General features: G+C 42.1%; 1 protein-coding gene across 1 annotated transcript; it reads left to right on the top strand.

Moving 5' to 3' along the window:
* The first annotated feature begins 16,500 nt into the window (after positions 1-16,500).
* Positions 16,501-17,763, top strand: LOC135624048 (aspartic proteinase nepenthesin-1-like). Its single transcript, XM_065127521.1, has one exon. It carries the CDS (start codon positions 16,501-16,503, stop codon positions 17,761-17,763), a length of 1,263 nt encoding a protein of 420 aa, XP_064983593.1.
* Positions 17,764-20,709: the final 2,946 nt, after the last annotated feature.

Genomic DNA, 20,709 nt, shown 5'->3' with positions numbered 1-20,709 from the left:
AATTAGACTAATCAAAATTAGAGTTGACTCAGGTCAAAATTGATAAAAATTAGGATTCGATCAAAATAAAAGTTGAACAAGGTCAAAATTAATAAAAAATTAAATATCTAATTAAATTAGGTCTAAATCTAGCCGAAATTCATATCTGGTCAAAGTTTAGGATTGACCTAGGACAAAATTGGTCAAACTTAAAATTTTGACCATGTCAAAATCAAGGTTGGTGTGTGTATTGGCCAATCACTTATGGAATGATACACCAACCAATCCACTTATGCAATAATTTTCTCTCCCACTTCAATCATCTTTACTTGTCTCTTCTCCCCCAACTATGAAAAGACCAAATTATGCTTCTATAGTGTTTTCATTTAAATTAGAAGAAGAATGTGATGAGCTCCTCTCCAGCAATAGACTGCTCACTGCTTGATCCTGAATTATGACACAGAATCAATTGTTTGGTACTACTAGCACTTGCACATCAAAGAGATCTTGCGCCAGAAATGCTTTAATATCTTGAATCCCTCGAAACAAAAATGATCTGATCGTTCATTTGACTCTTTGTAAGATAGTGTTCTCCAACAAGTGAAAAAAACCTACAAAGACCAGAAGACTTCCTCCTTGTTCTTACAGGGAGTTATACATGTGATTCTTCAGTGTACAGCAGCTACAAAAAGAGTCTGTTGTGTTGGGAGAGGAGACAGCACTTTATCTTCCCCCCTCACTCGACTAAGCATGAGTACAAAGACTGGCGGTGGTGGCCGTTCGAGTGGTGCGGCTCTCTCTCGATGCGCCACCGGAGATGGAGGAAGTCGTCGACGGAGCAGGGAAGCTTCAGAGGCCCCGAGGAGCAGTAACCATAAACCTCCTGTGCTGACTCGAGAAGCCTCTGGAAGAGGGGATGGTGGAGGTAGGAGATGGGGATGACGAACTTTCGGAAGCCGCCTTCATCGCCTTCGAGGCCAACTCTGACGGTGAGCGATCCCTTCTTCATCTTCGGCCTCTTCCTGGTCTCTCCTGTGCGCAGTGCGGAAGGAAGGAGATGGTTTCAAGTATATGTATGGCTTGGGAGTGTAGCGAGCTGCCTTCTTTATTTATAGATCCTTTTGGCGAGTCTTGAGAACACGCGTTTGGATGTGAGAGAGCAGCATCCTAAGTGAAAGAGAACCCATGTGGCGGTTCCTATCTGCTTTCGTTTTAGTGCAGTTGACTTCGGCTGCTCTCTCTCTCTCTCTTGTGGTCAGAGAGTGGACGAGAGAGGTCAACGGTGCTATCATTTCTGGATTGTGATCGTTTGAAGCTACAGTTGACCCTTGTGCCCCCAATTGGGCACCAAAGACGACCTTCCAATATTCCGTCTCTGAATGTAATTCCTTGGAGTTGACTTGAAAGAACTAAGCTACGTCGAAAACGAGTGTTTCGATCCATCTTAGAAGAAGTGATTGGTGAGTCATTCATGATAGGCTTCATAAGTTGACGAACGCTACTACCGTTAAGTCATAAAGAAAAACTTAGTTTGATGACTTCTAACTGCGGTGAATACTAATTTATTTGGATTAAAAAATTTATATATATATATATATATATTTTAGAGTAATAAAATAAATTATAATATCAACATAATATCAGGATTATATATATATATATATATATATATATATGCTAAATTATGGAGGGATGGATATGTAATTATGAAGGGGTGAAAATCATCAAATTAATTATATACTTAAATGATTGATTTATTAAGGTGTACTAAACCCACTTATTTGAGAGTTTAAAATCTTATTCGATATATTTTTATATCCAAAAATTGGTTATTCAACATATTTTTTTGAAAGTGCTAACTAGTTAATTTATAAAGACTTTATTAGATTTGTTATAGGATCAAATTTGATTTTTTTTACCACTTATCCTTTGGGAAAAATATTTTTTTTATTGAGAATTTAAAAAGTGGCTGGCCTTAATCTACTTGCATTTCCATAAAATTTATGGTTATAAATGAGAGCACAAAAATAATGATAGATGTTGTTTGGAAAGTTTAGATGAGTAATGTCAGTAATTTGGGGCATTACTAAAGTGATCTTAGTACATAATTATTAATTATTCTTTTGATTATGCCTTAGTTGAAATAGATTTATAATTCTTTTATTCCACTTTTTGTTGATGGAAATAATGATTAGTACCTGTCTTATGGGATTAATATGAAAAGGATAATTATTCTACAATGACAGTACCTACAACTCATTCTCATGGTTGATGAGACACCCCTTGTGGACAACCCCATATTACTTTTAGAAGATATTGAATCCTTTTTTTTATAAGATTTTAAAAAATTAATACGTATCAAATGGAATCTTCTCATCAAACCTTACATCTTCCATCATCTAAACATATGTTCCTTGAAGCCTAAAACATACAATTTCAACTCCCCTAGGTTTGGAATGATGAATGAAGCATGAAATAGATTGCTTAGATAAATAGGAGGAGCTTTATATGAGTTTGTGGGGTCATAAGTGGATCAAGCTAACATGGCAACAGATGTGGTTTTAGCTAAGTTTGACTTTTGAAAGTCATACATCAACTTCATTTTCCTTGGGATTGTTCTTTTTTCACATCCATGTGGAGATCTATCTTGGCCAAAGACATTGGTCGGACACCTTTCTCCTCATTTGAATTAAAATCCTAATATACTATAGAACTTATGAATTATTTATTGAGAATACGGACGGATAGAGTTAGATAAATATGCGTAGATCAATAATAAAACAAGAAGGAAGCTACTTTATCGATTATGTTTCATATATTTTGTTCTTATCATTCTCTTTCACTGTATTACAAAAACGAAATATATATTTTTTTATAATTTAATGTAAAATTATGAGATCTACAATCTAATTAGTTGATCCATCGAGTCGACCAATAATTCAGTGATAGAGATTAGACGGGGTCAATGTCCGATTCGTTTTCGATAAGTCTGCTTTGGACTCACTAATGGCATAGGGGGGAGGAAAAAGCACACGGGGCCACTAAGTGCAAATGATAAGGATCATGAGGTCTACCTTCGATTCCTTTCCGCGTTGGTGGACTTCCTTCTGATCTCCACTTCCGCGGGTTGAATGGCCAATTATTAATCCCAATGGCTGCCCATTTCCTCTTTCTCGCTCTTGTTCATTCTCTCTCTCTCTCTCTTCCTTCCCTCCTTTGTGAGGGTTGAAGGGGCACAATCCATGGGGTGCTGTGTGGCTCCGCCAACCTATTGACTTTGAGTCATGAGCTGTGGGGATCCACCGGCCACTCGAACGCAAGTTTCTTCTGAGCTTGTACTTGCCCCGGTCAAAGACAAACAGGTCAACCTATTTCATATATTTATTGATACTCAAGTAAGAAATAGCTCCTCAAGTCGAATTTGTATTGGTTTCAATGGTAAACATTTTGACCTTGATAACAAGATCCTCAAATCGATCCTGTCTTCAAGTATTTAATAATACCTTCATAATAATTCAAACTGGGGGATATGTTTAATGAATCTGTATATGCCTAACATGTTTTTGTTAACCTACAAATATTATAAAGTGGGTTAACAACATGCATAAAGAAAAACAATTAATGGAGTTATATTTAACCAAATAATAATAATAATAATTATTATTGTATGATAAGGAATGCTATAGAAGTTGGGAAATGTGGAGGAAGGATTCCGTAGAAAAGAGCGTACCCACCACTGATGTCTTCCTTTCCTCTTCATCTATAAAGGAAGAAGCGCCTTGGTTTACTCTCCAAACAAAAGCCAAAGCCAAAAGCCATAGAGAGCAAAGCACTTGGTACCGTCTCCCTTTAGCTCAGCCTTCTTTCCATCTACCGCACTGCACGAAGGGAGAGAGCAGGAAGAGATGATGCAAGAGGACAAGAGGATGAAGGTGAAGAAGGGATCGGTCACCGTGAGAGTCGGCCTCGAAGGCGAAGAAGGCGGCTTCCGGAAGTTCGTGATCCCCATCTCCTACCTCCACCATCCCCTCTTCCAGAGGCTCCTCGAGTCGGCACAGGAGGTGTACGGTTTCTACTCCTCGGGGCCGCTGAAGCTGCCTTGCTCCGTCGACGACTTCCTCCACCTCCGGTGGCGCATCGAGAGGGAGTCGCACCACTCGCATGACCACCACCGCCAGTCTTTGCATTCATGCTGAGACAAACAAGGGGGAAGACAATTGCTCTCTCTTCTCCCGACACAACATACTCTTTTTGTAGCTGCCGATACTGAAGAATCACATGTAGTAACTCCCCATAAGAACATGAATCAAGTCTTCTTGTCTCGTTTGTGTTCCTTCCCTTATTGGAGAACATAATTCAATTTCATCAGCCACTCGTTAGAGAAATCTGCCTGTTTAAGTATTGCTAGATTTACGCTACTGCTACTCTCTCTCTCTCTCTCTCTCTCACTCTCTCTCTCTCTCTCTCTAGATAAATAAACAAATAAATAAATAAAAGCTTAAATTATCATTACAAAGAGCTCAAAGGTGAAATAATATCGGGATGATAATTACTTGGTGCCATCTCAATAGGTTATCATTTCATGTGTTTGCTCCTTTCCTTTCTGTTGCCATGAAGGATAAATATTAGTATATATGAGAGTGATTGATATAAGAAATGTCCTAATAAGATTCACATAACTAGGAAATATGTGAATGAGTTTTTTCTTTTATAAGATTGATTCCAAATAACATCGATTAGGCACCTTTTCTTTTCATCAGAAATCAACCAGTCCCAAAGTATCACGTTAAACACATGTTAACCAGATGCCCATCTAGTTGGTGTAGGTTTCCTTTTGATCTATGCTGGAATATATAAAGCAATTACGTAGTGATAGCATTATATTCAACAATAATGATGAGCCAAGAGAGTGATAAGAAGCATACATGAAGTGTGTAGTCTATGAACCCGAGCAATCGAAGACAATGTTTATGTTATCATAAGAAGGGCATATGAGCACAAGTTATGATCAACCATGTCATATTTCTGTTCTTCTCAAGGGGTTTGATTGATTAAGATATGAAAGCATTTCTGGTGCAAGTCTTCTTCAACAGAGGGTGGGGTTGGGATTGTCATGACACATTCCTTTGTCAGTGGACCACTATTTTATTTGAGATGCCAAAGCATATTTTCCTTCTCTCCTTCACTTGTGGATTCTTGGGGTGTTGTGGGGGATCCACCATCCACTGGAAATGGAATTCCTGGGAGCTTGCAAGCATGAAACACATTCCATGCTCGAGTCTGATACGCCCACCATCCGTCTGAGGAATTGCTGAGAGCTGGTAAGCATGCAACACATGCGTCGTGTTTTCTGGTCCGGTGCCTTCTTGTTTGGAAGCTAGACGTCAGAGACGTCGGCCATATACACGGTGGACACCACTACACACCTCTACCTCTTTCTCTTTCTCTTTCTCATTCTCATTCTCTTTCTCTGATGCGTTCCTCTCGGCCCTAAACTTTCGTCGTTTTCCAACCATTACATTTTCCTTTCCATGGTTGGTCGGCGGTGGCAACACCGACGTCCAAGTATAGCAGCAACGACAACAACAATAGAAGAGAAAGTGATGGCGATGTTTGGTTCATTCCTATGTTGTGACATATTTGTCGGTTGATTCCAATGTTATAAGTGATAGTTAGGCGATGAACATTAATCACAATGATATATGCGTAATTTTGCCAAAAAATTGAATACAATAGAATTTAAAGCTTTCCAAAACCCAAATTAGATGGCTGAGAAAACAAGAAGTTCCGGTAGCTCATTTTTTTTTTCTTGATTGGATTAACTATTTGGAAGCATCAAAGTCACATGATCGTCTTGATGTGTACATATAAAATAATTTTGGTCAATATTAATGATTTATATTTTAGTGTGAAACAGGCTAAAACATGTTGGATGTGGCAGCGGACAACACGAAACCTATAAGTTTAATTTTTGATTCGAATAAAAGATCCCATCATCAATGATTGAGTATAAAAATAATTCTTCAACATGCAAGAATATATATATATATATATATATATATATATATATATATATATATATATATATATATATATATATCATTTTACCCCTTGCCTTCACCCCATGGTGGTCGTCTCTATCTAGTCACCCAAGGATCGCACCCATGTCACCCATGTTCTTATTTTCATCATTGTCGTCGACCTCGATGAAGGAGCAAGGACGTTGAGAAGAAGGAGGCGACCACGATGGAGCTTCCCCTCCCTCGCATCATAGCCCGATTCATTGCCCCTGATTGAGTCCTCATTGATTGATCGGGAAGAGAATAGCTGATGGAGAAAAAGTAAAGGTGGAGGCGTAGTTACCCGCTCGATTAAGAGTTAATGGTGTTGAGATTCAACGATTTGTCTCTATTGATGGAGGGGGTGAATCTTAATAATATCAAGGGAGTGTGTGACATGGCGAAGGCGACGATTGGTAAGGGCACAAGTACAAAGCTATCTTTGGGAGCAAGAGGTGGAGGGCAGTTCGAAGCTTATTAAATTAAATTAGCAACCTAAAGAATAAAAATCACTAATGAATAACTAACATAACATTTCTTATACATTGATTGAGAATCTACTATAAGTTGACATGTGGTTATCACGTGAGATTTAAGTCACCCTCCATCCATTTGCTTAAGATTTAAAGGAAACACAAACTTCCTTCTTATCCATTATGATAAGTAAGACATTTATAACTTTTCTTTTCATCCATTATAATGAGGAAGGCAATCATAAAATTCTTATCAAAAAGATATCTTAAACCCAATGGAAGGGACTCCTTTTGAATTACTCAAACCCATATTTGGGGACCTTGAATACTAACTTAAGCATAAGAGAGATTGGGTTAGGAAACCTCTCTCAACCTTGGTCTTCGTATAGGTAGCCCCTTGGGACATAATGTTTCCACCTTGGAGATACTTTGGATAATCCTACGTCAATGGGTTTGGACCATATCGAGCTAATAAAGACATCAATAATATATTTGTCTAACATTTTGGTACTAAAAGGGGAGCCTAATGTCGTACGAACGTATTCCTGTCAATCCTCTCATTAAATGTCCTAAAGAGGAGGCCCTCTCTTCAACCCATAGCACTTTTAATTGGGGGGCAACTGCTATCCTTTTCACATATGAATATGTCAACTTCAGTACAGATGCTGATGAGGTATCGATGTCTATTCAATAACCCAGGCCTCTCACCCCTAAGGATAAACTTGAGCCACATGCTCATCCTTATCAATGTGTTCCTAAAGCTCATCCAGTATATGCATATGCTAGTGGGCATGATGCAAGCTCTTATTATGCTTTTGCCCAAGCTAGCCTAATAGGTAATATTATCATCTCAACTACGATTAATAGCTCAACTATCACTAGCACTAGCACCCCTTGGCACCGACGACTAACAGGAGATCCCAACAAGTTAGCAAAGTGATACCATACCTCGATTCATGGATAAGATATCCTTATTCGATCGATGATCCTTCTCAATGGTAGAGGCCAATGACATCAATCGTGACTGCCTACTTAGCCACCATAGCCTTTGAGCTAATGTCGACTCCAGAGGTGGTGAAGATGAAAAATCGATCACCCTCACCTAGCTCTTCAAGCGTGTCGGCTGATAGAATGAGAGAATAAAGAATGAAATTATAAGGATAAAGCAAAAAGGCACTCATCAAGTAGTATCATATGAAGTCTATTTATACATAGTGAAAGAGGATATTTCTTTAACTGAGCAGAGAGATTTCCTCATGCAGTTGAGGAAATCTCATCTGCTATGCAGTTGAGGATATCTCTCTTTTATCAGAGAAAATCTCTCTGTTATCATGCCCCCGCAAGATCGAGCTCCTATCAAGGATACCGATCTTGGATCGATGAAACAAAAATAGTTTGCGGGCTAGAGGCTTCGTGAGTGAGTCTGCAAGTTGATCAGCCGTATAGACATGAGAGACACGAAGTTGATGTCTGACAACTTGATCTCGCACGAAGTGACAGTCGATGGCGATGTGTTTCATGCGCGAGTGGAACACTGGATTGACACATAAGTAGGTAGCTCCAACATTGTCACAATATATTGTGGGAGTATGAGTAAAGCTAACTTTGAGTTCCTTGAGGAGATTTGTGATCCAATTGAGTTCAGCAACAGTGGTAGCAATAGCACGATATTCAGCTTCAGTTGTAGACCGGGCCACTGCCTTTTGCTTCTTAGAACTCCAGCTGATTGGATTAGACCCAAGAAAGATGACATACCCTGACGTGGAGGTTCTATCATCAAAGTTTCCCGCCCAATCAGCATTAGCAAAGGCATGGAGATGAAGTTGAGTGGTTTTGCGGAGAAAGAGACCATGATTAAGGGTCCCTTTAAGATATCGCAAAATTCGTTTAACCGCAGACCAATGTATAGCAGAAGGTTGGTGCATGTATTGAGACAATTTATTGACTGCAAATGAGATATCTGGACGGGTGAGAGCCAAGTATTGTAAGGAGCCAAGTACTTGCCGGTATTGAGTTGAGTCTGTGGTAGGGCTGCCATCACATAATTTGAGTGATTCACCAGTAGAGAGAGGAGTAGTAACTACTTTCGCATCCTGCATATTTGTCTTTGATAATAAGTCTTGAATATATTTTCTTTGAGAGAGGAAGAGACCGGAGGATGTAAATGTTGCTTCCATTCCCAGAAAGTAGCTCAATGGTCCTAAGTCTTTGAGGGAGAATCGATCAGCCAATTGATTTAAAAATGTCTGAACCTCCAAGGGATCATTACCTGTAACAATAATATCATCTACATAAACTAGAAGATATATTGTATTGCCATGATGTTGTCGGAGGAATAAAGAGGTGTCAGACTTGGAGTTGATGAAGCCAATTGATATCAGAAACGATCCAAGTTCAGTATACCAAGCTCTGGGAGCTTGACGGAGACCATAAATGGCTTTTTGTAATTTGCAAACATATCTCGGATACTGGTGATGAACAAAGCTAGGGGGTTGCTGCATAAAGACATCTTCAGTTAGAGTCCCCTGTAAAAAGGCATTGTTAACGTCCAGTTGTCGTAAGTTCCAACCTCTGGAGATGACCAAACTTAGAATAAGCCGAATTGTTGTGGGTTTAACTACAGGACTAAAAGTCTCTGTAAAATCAACTCCAGGTCGTTGATGAAACCCTTTGGCTACTAATCGTGCTTTATATCGAGCAACGGACCCGTCGGGGTTTCGCTTAATTCAGAATACCCATTTACACCCGATGATGTTTTGTGCAAGACGAGAAGGTACAAGAGTCCATGTGGAGTTATGTAGAAGAGCATCATATTCTTCACACATAGCTTGACGCCAATGTGAAGATTTTTGTGCTTGAGTAATTGTGGTGGGTTCACTGGTCTCAAGAGAAGAATTGGTGATAGTATGGAGGTCGAGAACCTGACGTGGTTTAAAGATACCACTTTTTGAGCGTGTTGTCATTGGATGGCTAGGAACTGCAGGTTGTGTTATTGGTAAGAGTGGTGGAGAGGCATCGACAGGATGCAAGAGAGGTTGAGATACATCGATGGCACTAGGTAAAGAAAGTTGTTGTGTTTCTGATGATACGACTTCAGTGGTAGGGGAGACTTGTGAAGAAGGAAGGGGAGAAGGAATGGGGGGAGTGGAGAGTTGTTGAACCGGGAGAACAAAAGAGTGTGGATCTTCAACAATAGGATTGGATGGTGTGGGAGGAGGTTCGTTTGAGGGGATCGAATGTATACTCCAAGAATGAATATTTGTCGGAGTGGTATGAATGGTAGGAGATTCATGGTTTTAAAATGGAAAGGCAGATTCAACAAAAACAACATGTCGTGAAATAAAGACTTTTTGAGATTGTGGTTCATAGCACCGAAAGACATTATGCTCAATAGAATATCCTATGAAGATGCAAGCTTTAGATCTTGGCGCTAACTTGTGTGGGGCATAAGGATGTAGCCACGGATAACATAAACAACCAAATATTCTGAGGTTTTGAATGTTTGGGGATTTGGAAAATAGTTTTTCAAATGGAGACTGGTATTGAAGAACTGGAGTGAGCAAACGATTAATAAGGTAGACAGCAGTTTGAAAGGCGGCATACCAAAAAGTTGGTGGCATGGAGGCTTGATGTAGAAGTGTGAGACCAGTTTCTACGATATGTTGATGTTTACGTTCAGCAGAGCCAACTAGTTGAGGAGTGTGTGGGGTGACTTAAGGTGTTGGATGCCACAGGTTCAGAGGTAGGATGTGAGGGCTTGAAATTCACCTCCACCATTAGAGTAGACTGTTTTAATTGTAGATTGAAAGAAGTTTTCAACCAGCTTTTTAAAGTTGGTGAAGACTTTTGAAACTTCTGATTTATGACGAAGAGGATATAGCCATATGTATTTAGTAAAATAGTCGACAAAAATAACATAAAAGCTAAACTTGTCAAAAGAAGTGACAGGAGTAGGGCCCCAAACATCAGTATAAATAATTTCAAATGGTTTAGAACATGATATAGAGGAAACACTGAAAGGAAGTCTATGACTTTTATTATGAAGACAAGCATCACAATAAGTAACAACCCTATTATTTGTAAGAGTAGGAAGAAAATAACGAGAAAGTAATTTATTTTGGATAGGGAGAGAGGGATGACCGAGACGACGATGCCACACATCGATTGAAGCTGCAACGGAGGAGTAAGCAGTGGGCTGTTTTATTTGTGGAAGTGACGGCCATTCATAAACATTGTCCTTACTCCGGCCTTGGACCAATGATGCCCCCGTGCTCAAATCCTTAACAAGAAAAGAGTTAGGAAAGAATTCAATGGAGGTATTATTTTGTTTGCAAAATTGAGAAACGGAAATGAGATTTCGTTTAATGTAAGGTGCACATAAAACATCATCAAGTGTAAATGTTGTGGTAGGTGAATTAAGCAGTGTAGAACCCGTATGAGTAATAGGAATTCCTTTACCGTCACCGATGATGATGTCCTCAGTGCCACTATAGTTGTTGTGGATGGACAAGTTCTGGAGATCTGAGGTGATGTGGTGGGATGCGCCAGAGTCCACAATCCAATTATGATCACTAGTCGTTGGAGTAGTCGTGAGATTTGCTTGAGGCCAATGTGATTGAGCAGGAAGTCTGGGTCGAGATCGACAGACCTTTGCAGAGTGACCGACTTTATCACATAGTTGGCAAACAATTCTTTGTTGGTTTGAGTAGTGAGGGCGCTAGGACTGCGGATGATTGAAGGAGCCACCTTGGTTGTTGTGATTGGAATGTTGAGGATGAGGAGAAGGAATGGTTGGTTTAGAACTCATAGGTTCAGAAGGTGTCTTGGTCAAACCTTTGTTGACAATCTTGTTATACGAATTGCCCCTCCTTTTTTGAGTGACTTGAGCTGTGATGGATGGTCCTGGCGGTTTGTCCTCGCGCTTGAGATATATCTCAAAGTCAATCAGCTTGTCATAAAGTTCTTCGAATGTGATTGGTGAATCACGCGCTCGTATTGCTGCTGTCAATTCCTTGTACTCGTCTCCGAGGCCATTGAGGATATGAACAGTAACTTCTTCATCGCTGAGGGAATGACCTACCAAGGCCAAGTTATCGATGATAACCTTTATGTTATGTAGATAATCAACAATATTACTTCTCTCTTGTTTTATCTTCATGAGGCTGGATAGGAGACTAAGCATGCGAGTGCGAGAACGATTGGCCAAGGTGGTTTGCAACTTGCACCAAGCTTCGGCAGCAGTGTCACATGAAGAAATGAGTGGGGCAAGGGATTCAGTGACCGAGGCTTGAATTGCTTGAAGGATGAGGCGATCCTGGCGTAACCATAGTTTGTGATTCGGATTTGGTACTGGATCGGATGCGCCTGGGATGTTGAGCATCGCCGGTGGACAACAAAGAGAGCCATTGACGTAGCCTAGAAGATCATAGCCAAATAGTAGATTAGAGAATTGAGCACACCATGATGCGTAGTTACCACCGTTGGATAATTTGAAGGGGATGAGGGTTGCTGCATTTATGGAGATAAGGCTTGTATGTGGGAAGGTACTATGGTTCCCTGCGGGAACAGTAATGGGAGCATCAGAGGTAGATGATGATGATATATGGAAGATATGATCAGGGAGAAAGAAGTGTTGGTATAGATCAATGTCACCTGAGGTGGTGGCAAATAAGATATGTGTTGAAAGAATAAGGTCTTCGTTGAAGAAAAAAACCTATGCAAGATGGTGTAAAGCTGTAGATTTCTATGCAGCAGTTCTATAAGAAGGACTATGGGCAGTGATGCAGCCAGTGGCGTGATCAGCTTTGTGCAAGACAGCTGCAGATCTGTGTGCAATAGATCAGCAGTGAGGAATCTTGGCAACGAGGCAGCAACGTGGAAAGTTACCGAAGGCTGCTTGTCTCTGCGAAGGCAGAGCAGGATGCTGGCTGCTGGGAGGCCTGCACCCAGAAGGTCCTCTCGGAAGCAGTGAGGATAATGTTGCCGAAGTCGATGACAGCGGTGGCGGAGGCGTTGGAGGGAGAAGGCCAGGAGCTGGTCGATGGACCAACGCGCGGAAGCAGAGCAGATCTAGAGCAGAGGGTCAGTGACAAGGCGCTGGCGGCGATGAAAGGTGGGAAGTGAGAGGTGGATGACTGCGGTGGTTTGATGATGATGCAGCAGCTGCTTCTATGGCCTGACGTGAAGCTGATGGGTGAGGTTGAAAGACTCAAAGAGGAGAACGCCGCTATGATACCATGATAGAATGAAAGAATAAAGAATAAAATTATAAGGATAAAGCAAAAATGCACTCATCAAGTAGTATCATATGAAGTCTATTTATACATAGTGAAAGAGGATATTTCTTTAACTGAGTAGAGAGATTTCCTCGTGCAGTTGAGGAAATCTCATCTACTATGCAGTTGATGATATCTCTCTTTTATCAGAGAAAATCTCTCTGTTATCATCGGCAACACTCACATCAACGATGCCGCCAAGAGCGATGACTATATCTCCCCGAAGCACCATGACCTCAAGCTCAATCTCAAGCTCAATGACTTCGCCATCAAAGGTGACGTCGATGACCACTTAGCCTTTCGCCTTCATCCTTGTCTTCACCGATCTCTCATACAGTATGAAGAAGTATTGAAAGTTATCGCTCTTATACAAAAACGGCCTCACCATCAACCTCGTCGTCGACCACGGGTCGCCGGAAGTGATCTCCAGGATCAAGTCATTATTGAATACCATCATTGTCGAGGTGAGTGAAGGGGAGATATTCGTGATTCTCGGGGTGAATGGCTCTGGTAAATCCACCCTCATAGACATTCTCACAAACTGTATCATGCGGGAGAGCCTACAAGTCCCCATCATCCTCAACGGCGAGAAGCTCAAGGGGCAACTCCTTGAGGTGATCTCTACTTGCATTATATAAGATGACCTCCTGCACCCGATGCTCACTATGGAAAAGACCTTGATGTTCTCCATGGAAATCTAGCTATCACGGTCAGGAAAACCTAACTCACATAAAGAGAAATCCGTTATGACAGAGTGAAGACCTAAAATCTACCACGACGAAAAGAGAACTCAAAGCTTGCTATGGCGGGAGGACCCGATATCTATTATAATAGAGGAAAGACATGAAGCCCGCCATAGTGGAAGGACCTAAAATCTGCTACAATGGAGGGACGACATGAAGCCAACCACGGAGGGAGGACTTGAAGCCCGCCGTGGTAGGAGGACCTGAAATTCGCTACGATGGAGGGACAACTTAAAGCCCACCATAGAAGAAGAAAGAAAAGTCTACCATGGTGGAGGGATAAGGCCAAAATGCCCAAGACGCATTAGTCATAAAAACCAAACCTACATGAAGAAATCTGCCATGGTAGAGGCACAATGTCAATGTGCTCGAGATGCATGAATTGGGAAAACCCGACCTAGGTGAGAAGAAATTTACCACGATGGAGATATAAGGTCAATGTGCAAAAGAAAAGTGAGTTAGGAAAACCTTACCTACATGAAGATAAATCTGTTATACCAGAGGCATAAGGTCAAATGTGCTCGAAATATGTAAGTCAAGAAAACATAACCCACGGCAAGATAAATCTGCTACAGTGGAGGCACAAGGCCAAATGTGCCCGAGACATGTAAGTCAAGAAAACTCACCCACACTAAGATAAATCTGCAATAGTAGATGACATATAAGTTGGGAAAATCTTACTCAAGCCAAGATAAAATTGCTATAACTAAGGCACAATGCCAAATATGCCTAAGATGCATAAGTCAAAAAAACCTGACTCACATAAAAAAAAATCTACTATGATGGAGGCACAATGCCAAAGGCACTTGAGATGCAAAAGTCAGGAAAACCCAACCCATGCCAAGATAAATTTGTTATGGCAGAGCCATAACGCCAAATGCACCAATAACACATAAGGCGGGGAAAACTTAACCCGTACTAAGATAAATTTGTTATGATAGAGTTGTAAAACCAAATGTACCTGAGATGCATAAGTCAAGAAAACCCAACCCGTATAAAGAGAAATCACCTACGGTAGAGACGTAAGGCCAAATGCGCCCGAGATGTATAAGTCAAGAAAACCCGACCTATGCTATGATAAATCTGCTACAGTAGCAGCACAAGGCCAAATGCGCTTGAGATGTATAAGTTGGGAAATCCTGACCTGCGTGAAGAATTTTGCCATGGTGGAGGCACAAGGCCAACATGCCCAAGATGCTTTAGTTGGGAAACCCTAACCCACGTGAAAAAATCTATCGCGGTGGAGGCACAAGGCCAATGTGCCCAAGACGCATTAGTCGAGAAAATCTGACTTGCGTAAAAAGAAATCCACCATGCTAGAGATACATGAGTTAGGAAAACCCAACCCAAATGAAGAAATCTACATAGCGATGGCACAAGGCCAACATGCCGGAGACACATGAGTCGAGAAAACCCAACCTGTGTATGAAGAAATCGGCCTGAAGAAATGGGCTTGAAGAAATCAGGCATAAGGCCAACATGCCCGAGACACAAATCAGGAAAACCTGACCCACGTAAAGAAATTAGCCATGATAGAGGCACAAGGCTAACGTGCCCGAGATGCATGAGTCGGGAAAACCTGACCAGCTTCAAAATAAATTCGCTACAGCGAAGGCGCAAGACTAAATACACTCGAGATGCATGAGTCGGGAAAACTCGACCCACGTTAAAATAAATCCGTTATGGCATAGATACAAGGATAAAGATGCCTAAGACATATAAGTCAAGAAAATCCAATTTGCGTTAAGAGAAATCAACTATGATGGAGGTGCAAGGCTAAAAACGTTAGAGACGTATTAGTTGGGAAAACCCAACCCGTGTGAATCAAAATCCGATACGACAAAGGCATAAGGCCAAATGCTTCCAAAATGCATGAGTCATGAAAACATGACCCGCACCAAGAGAAATCTATTACGATAGAAACATAAGCCCAACATACTCGAGACACCTGAATCGAAAAAAATATGATCCGCAAGATAAGATCTCGAATGCTCCCATGTCATATGAACTAAACCACATGCTTCAAACCTCTCTCAAGAGCTTGAAGCATGCCTTCGGGAGGATATGATAAGGAATCTACTGTTAGTTAACATGTGGTTGCCACATGAGATCTAAGTCACCCTCCACCTAACTACCTATGTGGATGAAGATTCAAAGTAAAAAACTATATGCTTCCTTCTCATCCATTATGATAAGGAAGACAATCACAAGTCAACTTTTTGTTCATTATGTTAAGGAAAACAATCATAAGCTTCTATCTCATTATACTTTGAGATAGAATGACAAGGAATGTAATCGCAAGTTTCGTTCTTCTCATCCATTATAATAAGGAAGACAATCACAAATTCTCTTCTCATTCTCTAAGGTATAAAACGACATCTTAAATCCGATACAATGGATTTTTTTAAACTATTCGAACCCACATTTTGGTACCTCGGATTACTAACTTGAGCGTAAGAGATATCTGGTCGGAAAACCTCTTTCGATCTTGATCTTCATGTAGGTGACCTCTTAGGAGCTCGATGTTTTTACCTTAGATACAGTTGGGACAATCATGCACATACGAGTTTGGACCACGTTAAACTGATTAAGACGACAACCATATTTTTTTCCTAACATAAATTATTACAATATTTATGTTACAGTATTCATGGAGAAACAAATGCAATATTACATAATCCCATAAAGACAATTACTCACATAAAGAATTAGGCTCTAATCTAGCCAACCAACATCCAATTTTCTAACTTAGTCAATTCATGATTCGGGACTTACATACCTGCTGCCGAAAGGTTGTTGGTGACTACAGAAACGGGCCATCACAGCGTTGCAATCTTGCAGTTAATGCGCACCATCTTTTGATGACCAGAAATTGTGCAACAGTGTTAGTTTCCCTGACACAACCTTCGTCTGCTCTATATATCTGATCTCCTCACAGAGGAAGGTGCATCTGGAGCTTCAAATAAAAAAAATGGCATTGGAGCCACTCCCCAAATTGTCATCACTTACAGTGCTACTGTTAAGTCTCATCCCACTGAGTTCTGGAGCTTTTGCAGGAGGTGTTCGCGTTGAGTTGACTCATGTCCATGCCAACGCTGGTGACAGTGAGGCTAAACTGATCCAACGTGCGGTAGCAAGTAGCAGGCACAGGCTCTCGACCCTCGTCGATCGTGCTCCGCTCCACGCCGGCAAAACCGAGTACATCGTCGACATAGCCATCGGTACGCCGGCGCTTGCCTTCTCTGCACTCGTCGACACAGGGAGCGATCTCATATGGACCCAATGCAAGCCCTGCTCCAACTGCTACTGGCAGTCAAGTCCGGTGTTCGACCCATCGAAGTCCTCCACCTTCGGTACGATCGCATGCGATAGCACGCTGTGCAAGGCGCTGGACCAACACTCGTGCAACGCTTCCTGCCACTACTCTTACATGTACACCGACCACTCCTACACCGAAGGCGTGCTCGGCACCGAGACCTTCACGATCGGCTCTACCTCCGTGCCCGGCCTCGCATTCGGTTGCGGCAACTCGAACGACGGCGTCGCCTTCGCCGAGGCGGCCGGCTTCGTCGGCCTTGGACGCGGGAAGCTCTCCCTCATATCGCAGATGGGCTTGACGGAGTTCTCGTATTGTCTCACTCCATTCGGATCGCGGAAGAAAAGCACTCTCTTGATAGGTTCTCTGCCGAACCCTAATGCGACTGCACATCCAGTTATGTCGACGCCCATAGTTCGCAACAAATCCTGGCCGAGCTTCTACTACATCACTCTCAATGGAATAACGGTAGGAGGAACTGTTGTTGACATCCCAAGCTCCACATTTGCCATCAAGGGAGATGGGAGTGGGGGAATGATCTTAGACTCGGGCACCTGGCTCACGTACCTGGAGTACAGTGCGTATGACAAGGTGGCAGATGCTTTCGCGGCTCAGATAAAAAACATGAACACCACCGATCAATCCCTTTTCGACCTCGACCTCTGCTACGAGCTGCCGCCGAAATCAACCCCCGACACCTTGAACCTTCCCAAGCTCATCTTCCACTTCCAGGGAGCAGACCTGGAGTTGCCACCAGGGAACTACTTCGGCGTGGACAGCGACACCAGCTCTATATGCCTCATGATGGCGGAGTCGAGCGGGTTCTCGGTGTTCGGCAACTTCATGCAGCAGAACATGCAGGTGATGTATGATCTGGGGAACGATGTGCTGTCTTTCTACTCGGCCGAGTGCGGCTAGTTGTTCTCTTCTTCGCTGCCAACGTCGATTACTAAAGAGGGAATTCCTAAGCCGATATCGACTGAGCGTTGGGAAGAGCATTGAGGTTGAAACGTCACGATAGAAAATGATGCGCACAGTGAATAAAGACTTCGAGGATATATGTTGCGATGCATGGTAGGGCTTTATGGTACATCTGATTGCACTCATCAAACAATTCGCAGTAGTTCAAAATGAAAAGACGAGTCGAGAACATATGCACTAATGATTGCACTCATTAGTGACGGTTAGGACAATTTGAGATCCCAGTCGGAAGAGAAAAGTAGGCATTCGTCTTTTTGGTTACTCCAAACATGGTCTTCACATTGATCGAGAAAAACTATTTAGCTTGTATGTTCATCGTCATCTCCGAGAGATGCCTCTCTTAAATTGAATGATCACTTCTCCAAATTTCCCGTATTTATGGCGATAGCCCATCTCTTTTGAAGCTCGTCAACGTGAGGGACTCCTATTTATTTATACAAGGAACTTACGGTCATAGTTTGGATCTTTGCTTGATGTGGATGCATCAAATCAAATGTAAGAGATGCTTTCTTTGGCTATGTTAGACGGCCTTCGTAGCTTTACGCTTCGTCTGATTAGGGCATGTTGAACGCAAGAACATATGTTGATCATGTTGGACGTATCTCATCAAGTATGAGGAGGTGCTTGTTATCGCGAGCATTGCAAATAAAACTTGCATCCCCGATACGATGGAGAGCTTCCCGCGTCCCATATGAATACTCTCCCCTCCAGATCAGATTGATATGATCGATCCCAAGTATCGATGATATCACTCGAAAGTCTCGACGGATTGATTTGATATAAGAAAAAGAAATTTGACACTGACGAATGACTGAGAGGAAAGGATGGGATCTGATGGATGGGATGAACGGTTCAGAAGAGACTACCCGTAACATTGTTGCTTTGAGTGTGTGTCATATTCTCTCTCTCGCATGGCCACCGACCAGTACGAGCCCTGTGCATGTGATGAGCCATACGGTCACCATCAGCCGCCACTACCCTCCAGCTGAAAGATCGGTCCACCACGTGAAATGATGTAGAGCGAGTAGGAACGATTTTTATTTTTATTTTTATTTTTATTTTTATTTTTTTGGATGATAGAGAGAGAGCATGACGGCCGGAGCAAATGGATAAATAAACCAAATGGTCAATGGGCGAGCAGCATCCGTATATGTGGATACATAAACCAAATGGATTGGCACCACTACGACAGACCTCTCTGTCTCTCCTTCTTTCCGTCTCATCCAACGCGTGGATCCGTAAGTACCTTAAGCCCCACATGGAGGAGGTTTCCAATTGCTGTGGCCGACACAGCTTGGCGTACTCGCCCTCGTCTCGATTCTTATTTAATTGGGCACCCATGTCTTCTTCACGCATGCAAGTCATTCTCTCGACCTTCCGGCATCTCTTCTTCCTCTCTGAAGCACAAGCTTCCTTCCATGATGGACATCCAGCCCCGCCGCCACCGCCGGCATCACTCGAGCAGCTCCTTCCGACGACCTCCATTGTCTACCTTGCCCTCATCGTCCTGGTCGACCGGTGAGCCGTCGTCCCCGACAGTGGGTTGCACGGGCCACATCAAGAGGAGCAAGACCATGCGTCTGACCCCCGCAGCGGACGCGACGTTACACGATGGCAAGCTGCTCAAGTGGGCAAGAAGCTTTTGGAGGAGGAGCAGCAGCGTTGGCCGAAGAACCTGTGCCGAGGCGGCGGAGGTCACCGATTTGGCGGACTTGGACCCCCCGCGGCCGGTCGTGAAGCACGTGAGACGGAGCACCGACGCGGTCAGCCTTTGGAACAGGCGAAGCGGAGGGGAGGAGCTCAAAGTACTACAGATGCATCGTCAATGTGTACACTGGTCTTCTGCTGCCTAGTTTCTTGTTGCACTGGTTCTCATTCTTCCGTCTAAGTTGGTTTAATACAACTCAAATTCCTGCCAAGTACAACTCCCAAGTCCAAAGCTAATATTATCCTTATCATAAAGTGAGTCTTTAAACTAAAAGAAAAAGGAAAAGGAAAATAAACTTACTGTCGCATACTGACACTATAAATTCTTCAAGTGTTCATGATGGAATCAGGCTAATGTCAATTGTCCAGGAACATCCATCACCACCAGGTCATCAGATGGTCAACAATCAATCATACATAAGCCATATACATAACCAAGAACTTTTTGTAAGATGCATGTGCTAAAGATAAATGTAAGCCAAATCAATATCCCAGCAGATTCAAAGATAGACTCTAGTGACACCACAAGAGCAGTCAGCAGCAGCAAGACATTGGCAGACGAATTAAACAATACCAAGTGAAGAAAACATATTAGTCCTGCACATCAGATGTGAGATGAGATTAAGAATCACGGGCACCATTACATCACAAGCTGAGAAAAAAGGCAAGAAAAATCAAAAAATAAATATATTGGAAACACAGCTTCCAACCATGGAAAACTCGTAATTCCACACAAGGATAATGAACTTTTCCATCAGGTGTAATGATAGATGGATATCCCAGATGAAGAAAAACCAAAAAAGCCAACATACTTCTTGAACAGTGGGCACAAAGGGAAATGCTTTGAATCCATCCATTTTATCCCTCATTTTTTTCTTTCCAAAAACTAATCCCATCAAGAAATAATCTGATCAAACATGTCCTCAAATTCAAAACTAAAATTAAGTCCATAGGCACAAATAGAAAGTTGATGCTAGACACTGGAAGTGCCTTTGATCGAACCTGCAATTAACTATGGAAGAGGAAGTCAAACCATGCTGGCTTTGCATATGCATGAGTCAGATTGATGCTCAAGAAATGATAAAAAGAAAGCTGCAAGGACACAGAATATACTAGTCTTTCAGTAAAAAGTAGAGATTAAGCTTCATGAAATACAGCACACCAAAGTGACATTTA

Source organism: Musa acuminata, chromosome BXJ2-9 (assembly GCF_036884655.1).
Source record: "Musa acuminata AAA Group cultivar baxijiao chromosome BXJ2-9, Cavendish_Baxijiao_AAA, whole genome shotgun sequence".
Classification (NCBI taxonomy): Eukaryota; Viridiplantae; Streptophyta; class Magnoliopsida; order Zingiberales; family Musaceae; genus Musa; species Musa acuminata.
The sequence above is the reverse complement of the archived record's forward strand: the minus strand, read 5'-3'. Positions and strand labels throughout refer to the sequence as shown.

Bases quoted from the DNA above. Each gene is read 5' to 3' on its own strand.
- LOC135624048 (XM_065127521.1), top strand. From the start codon at position 16,501: ATGGCATTGGAGCCACTCCCCAAATTGTCATCACTTACAGTGCTACTG.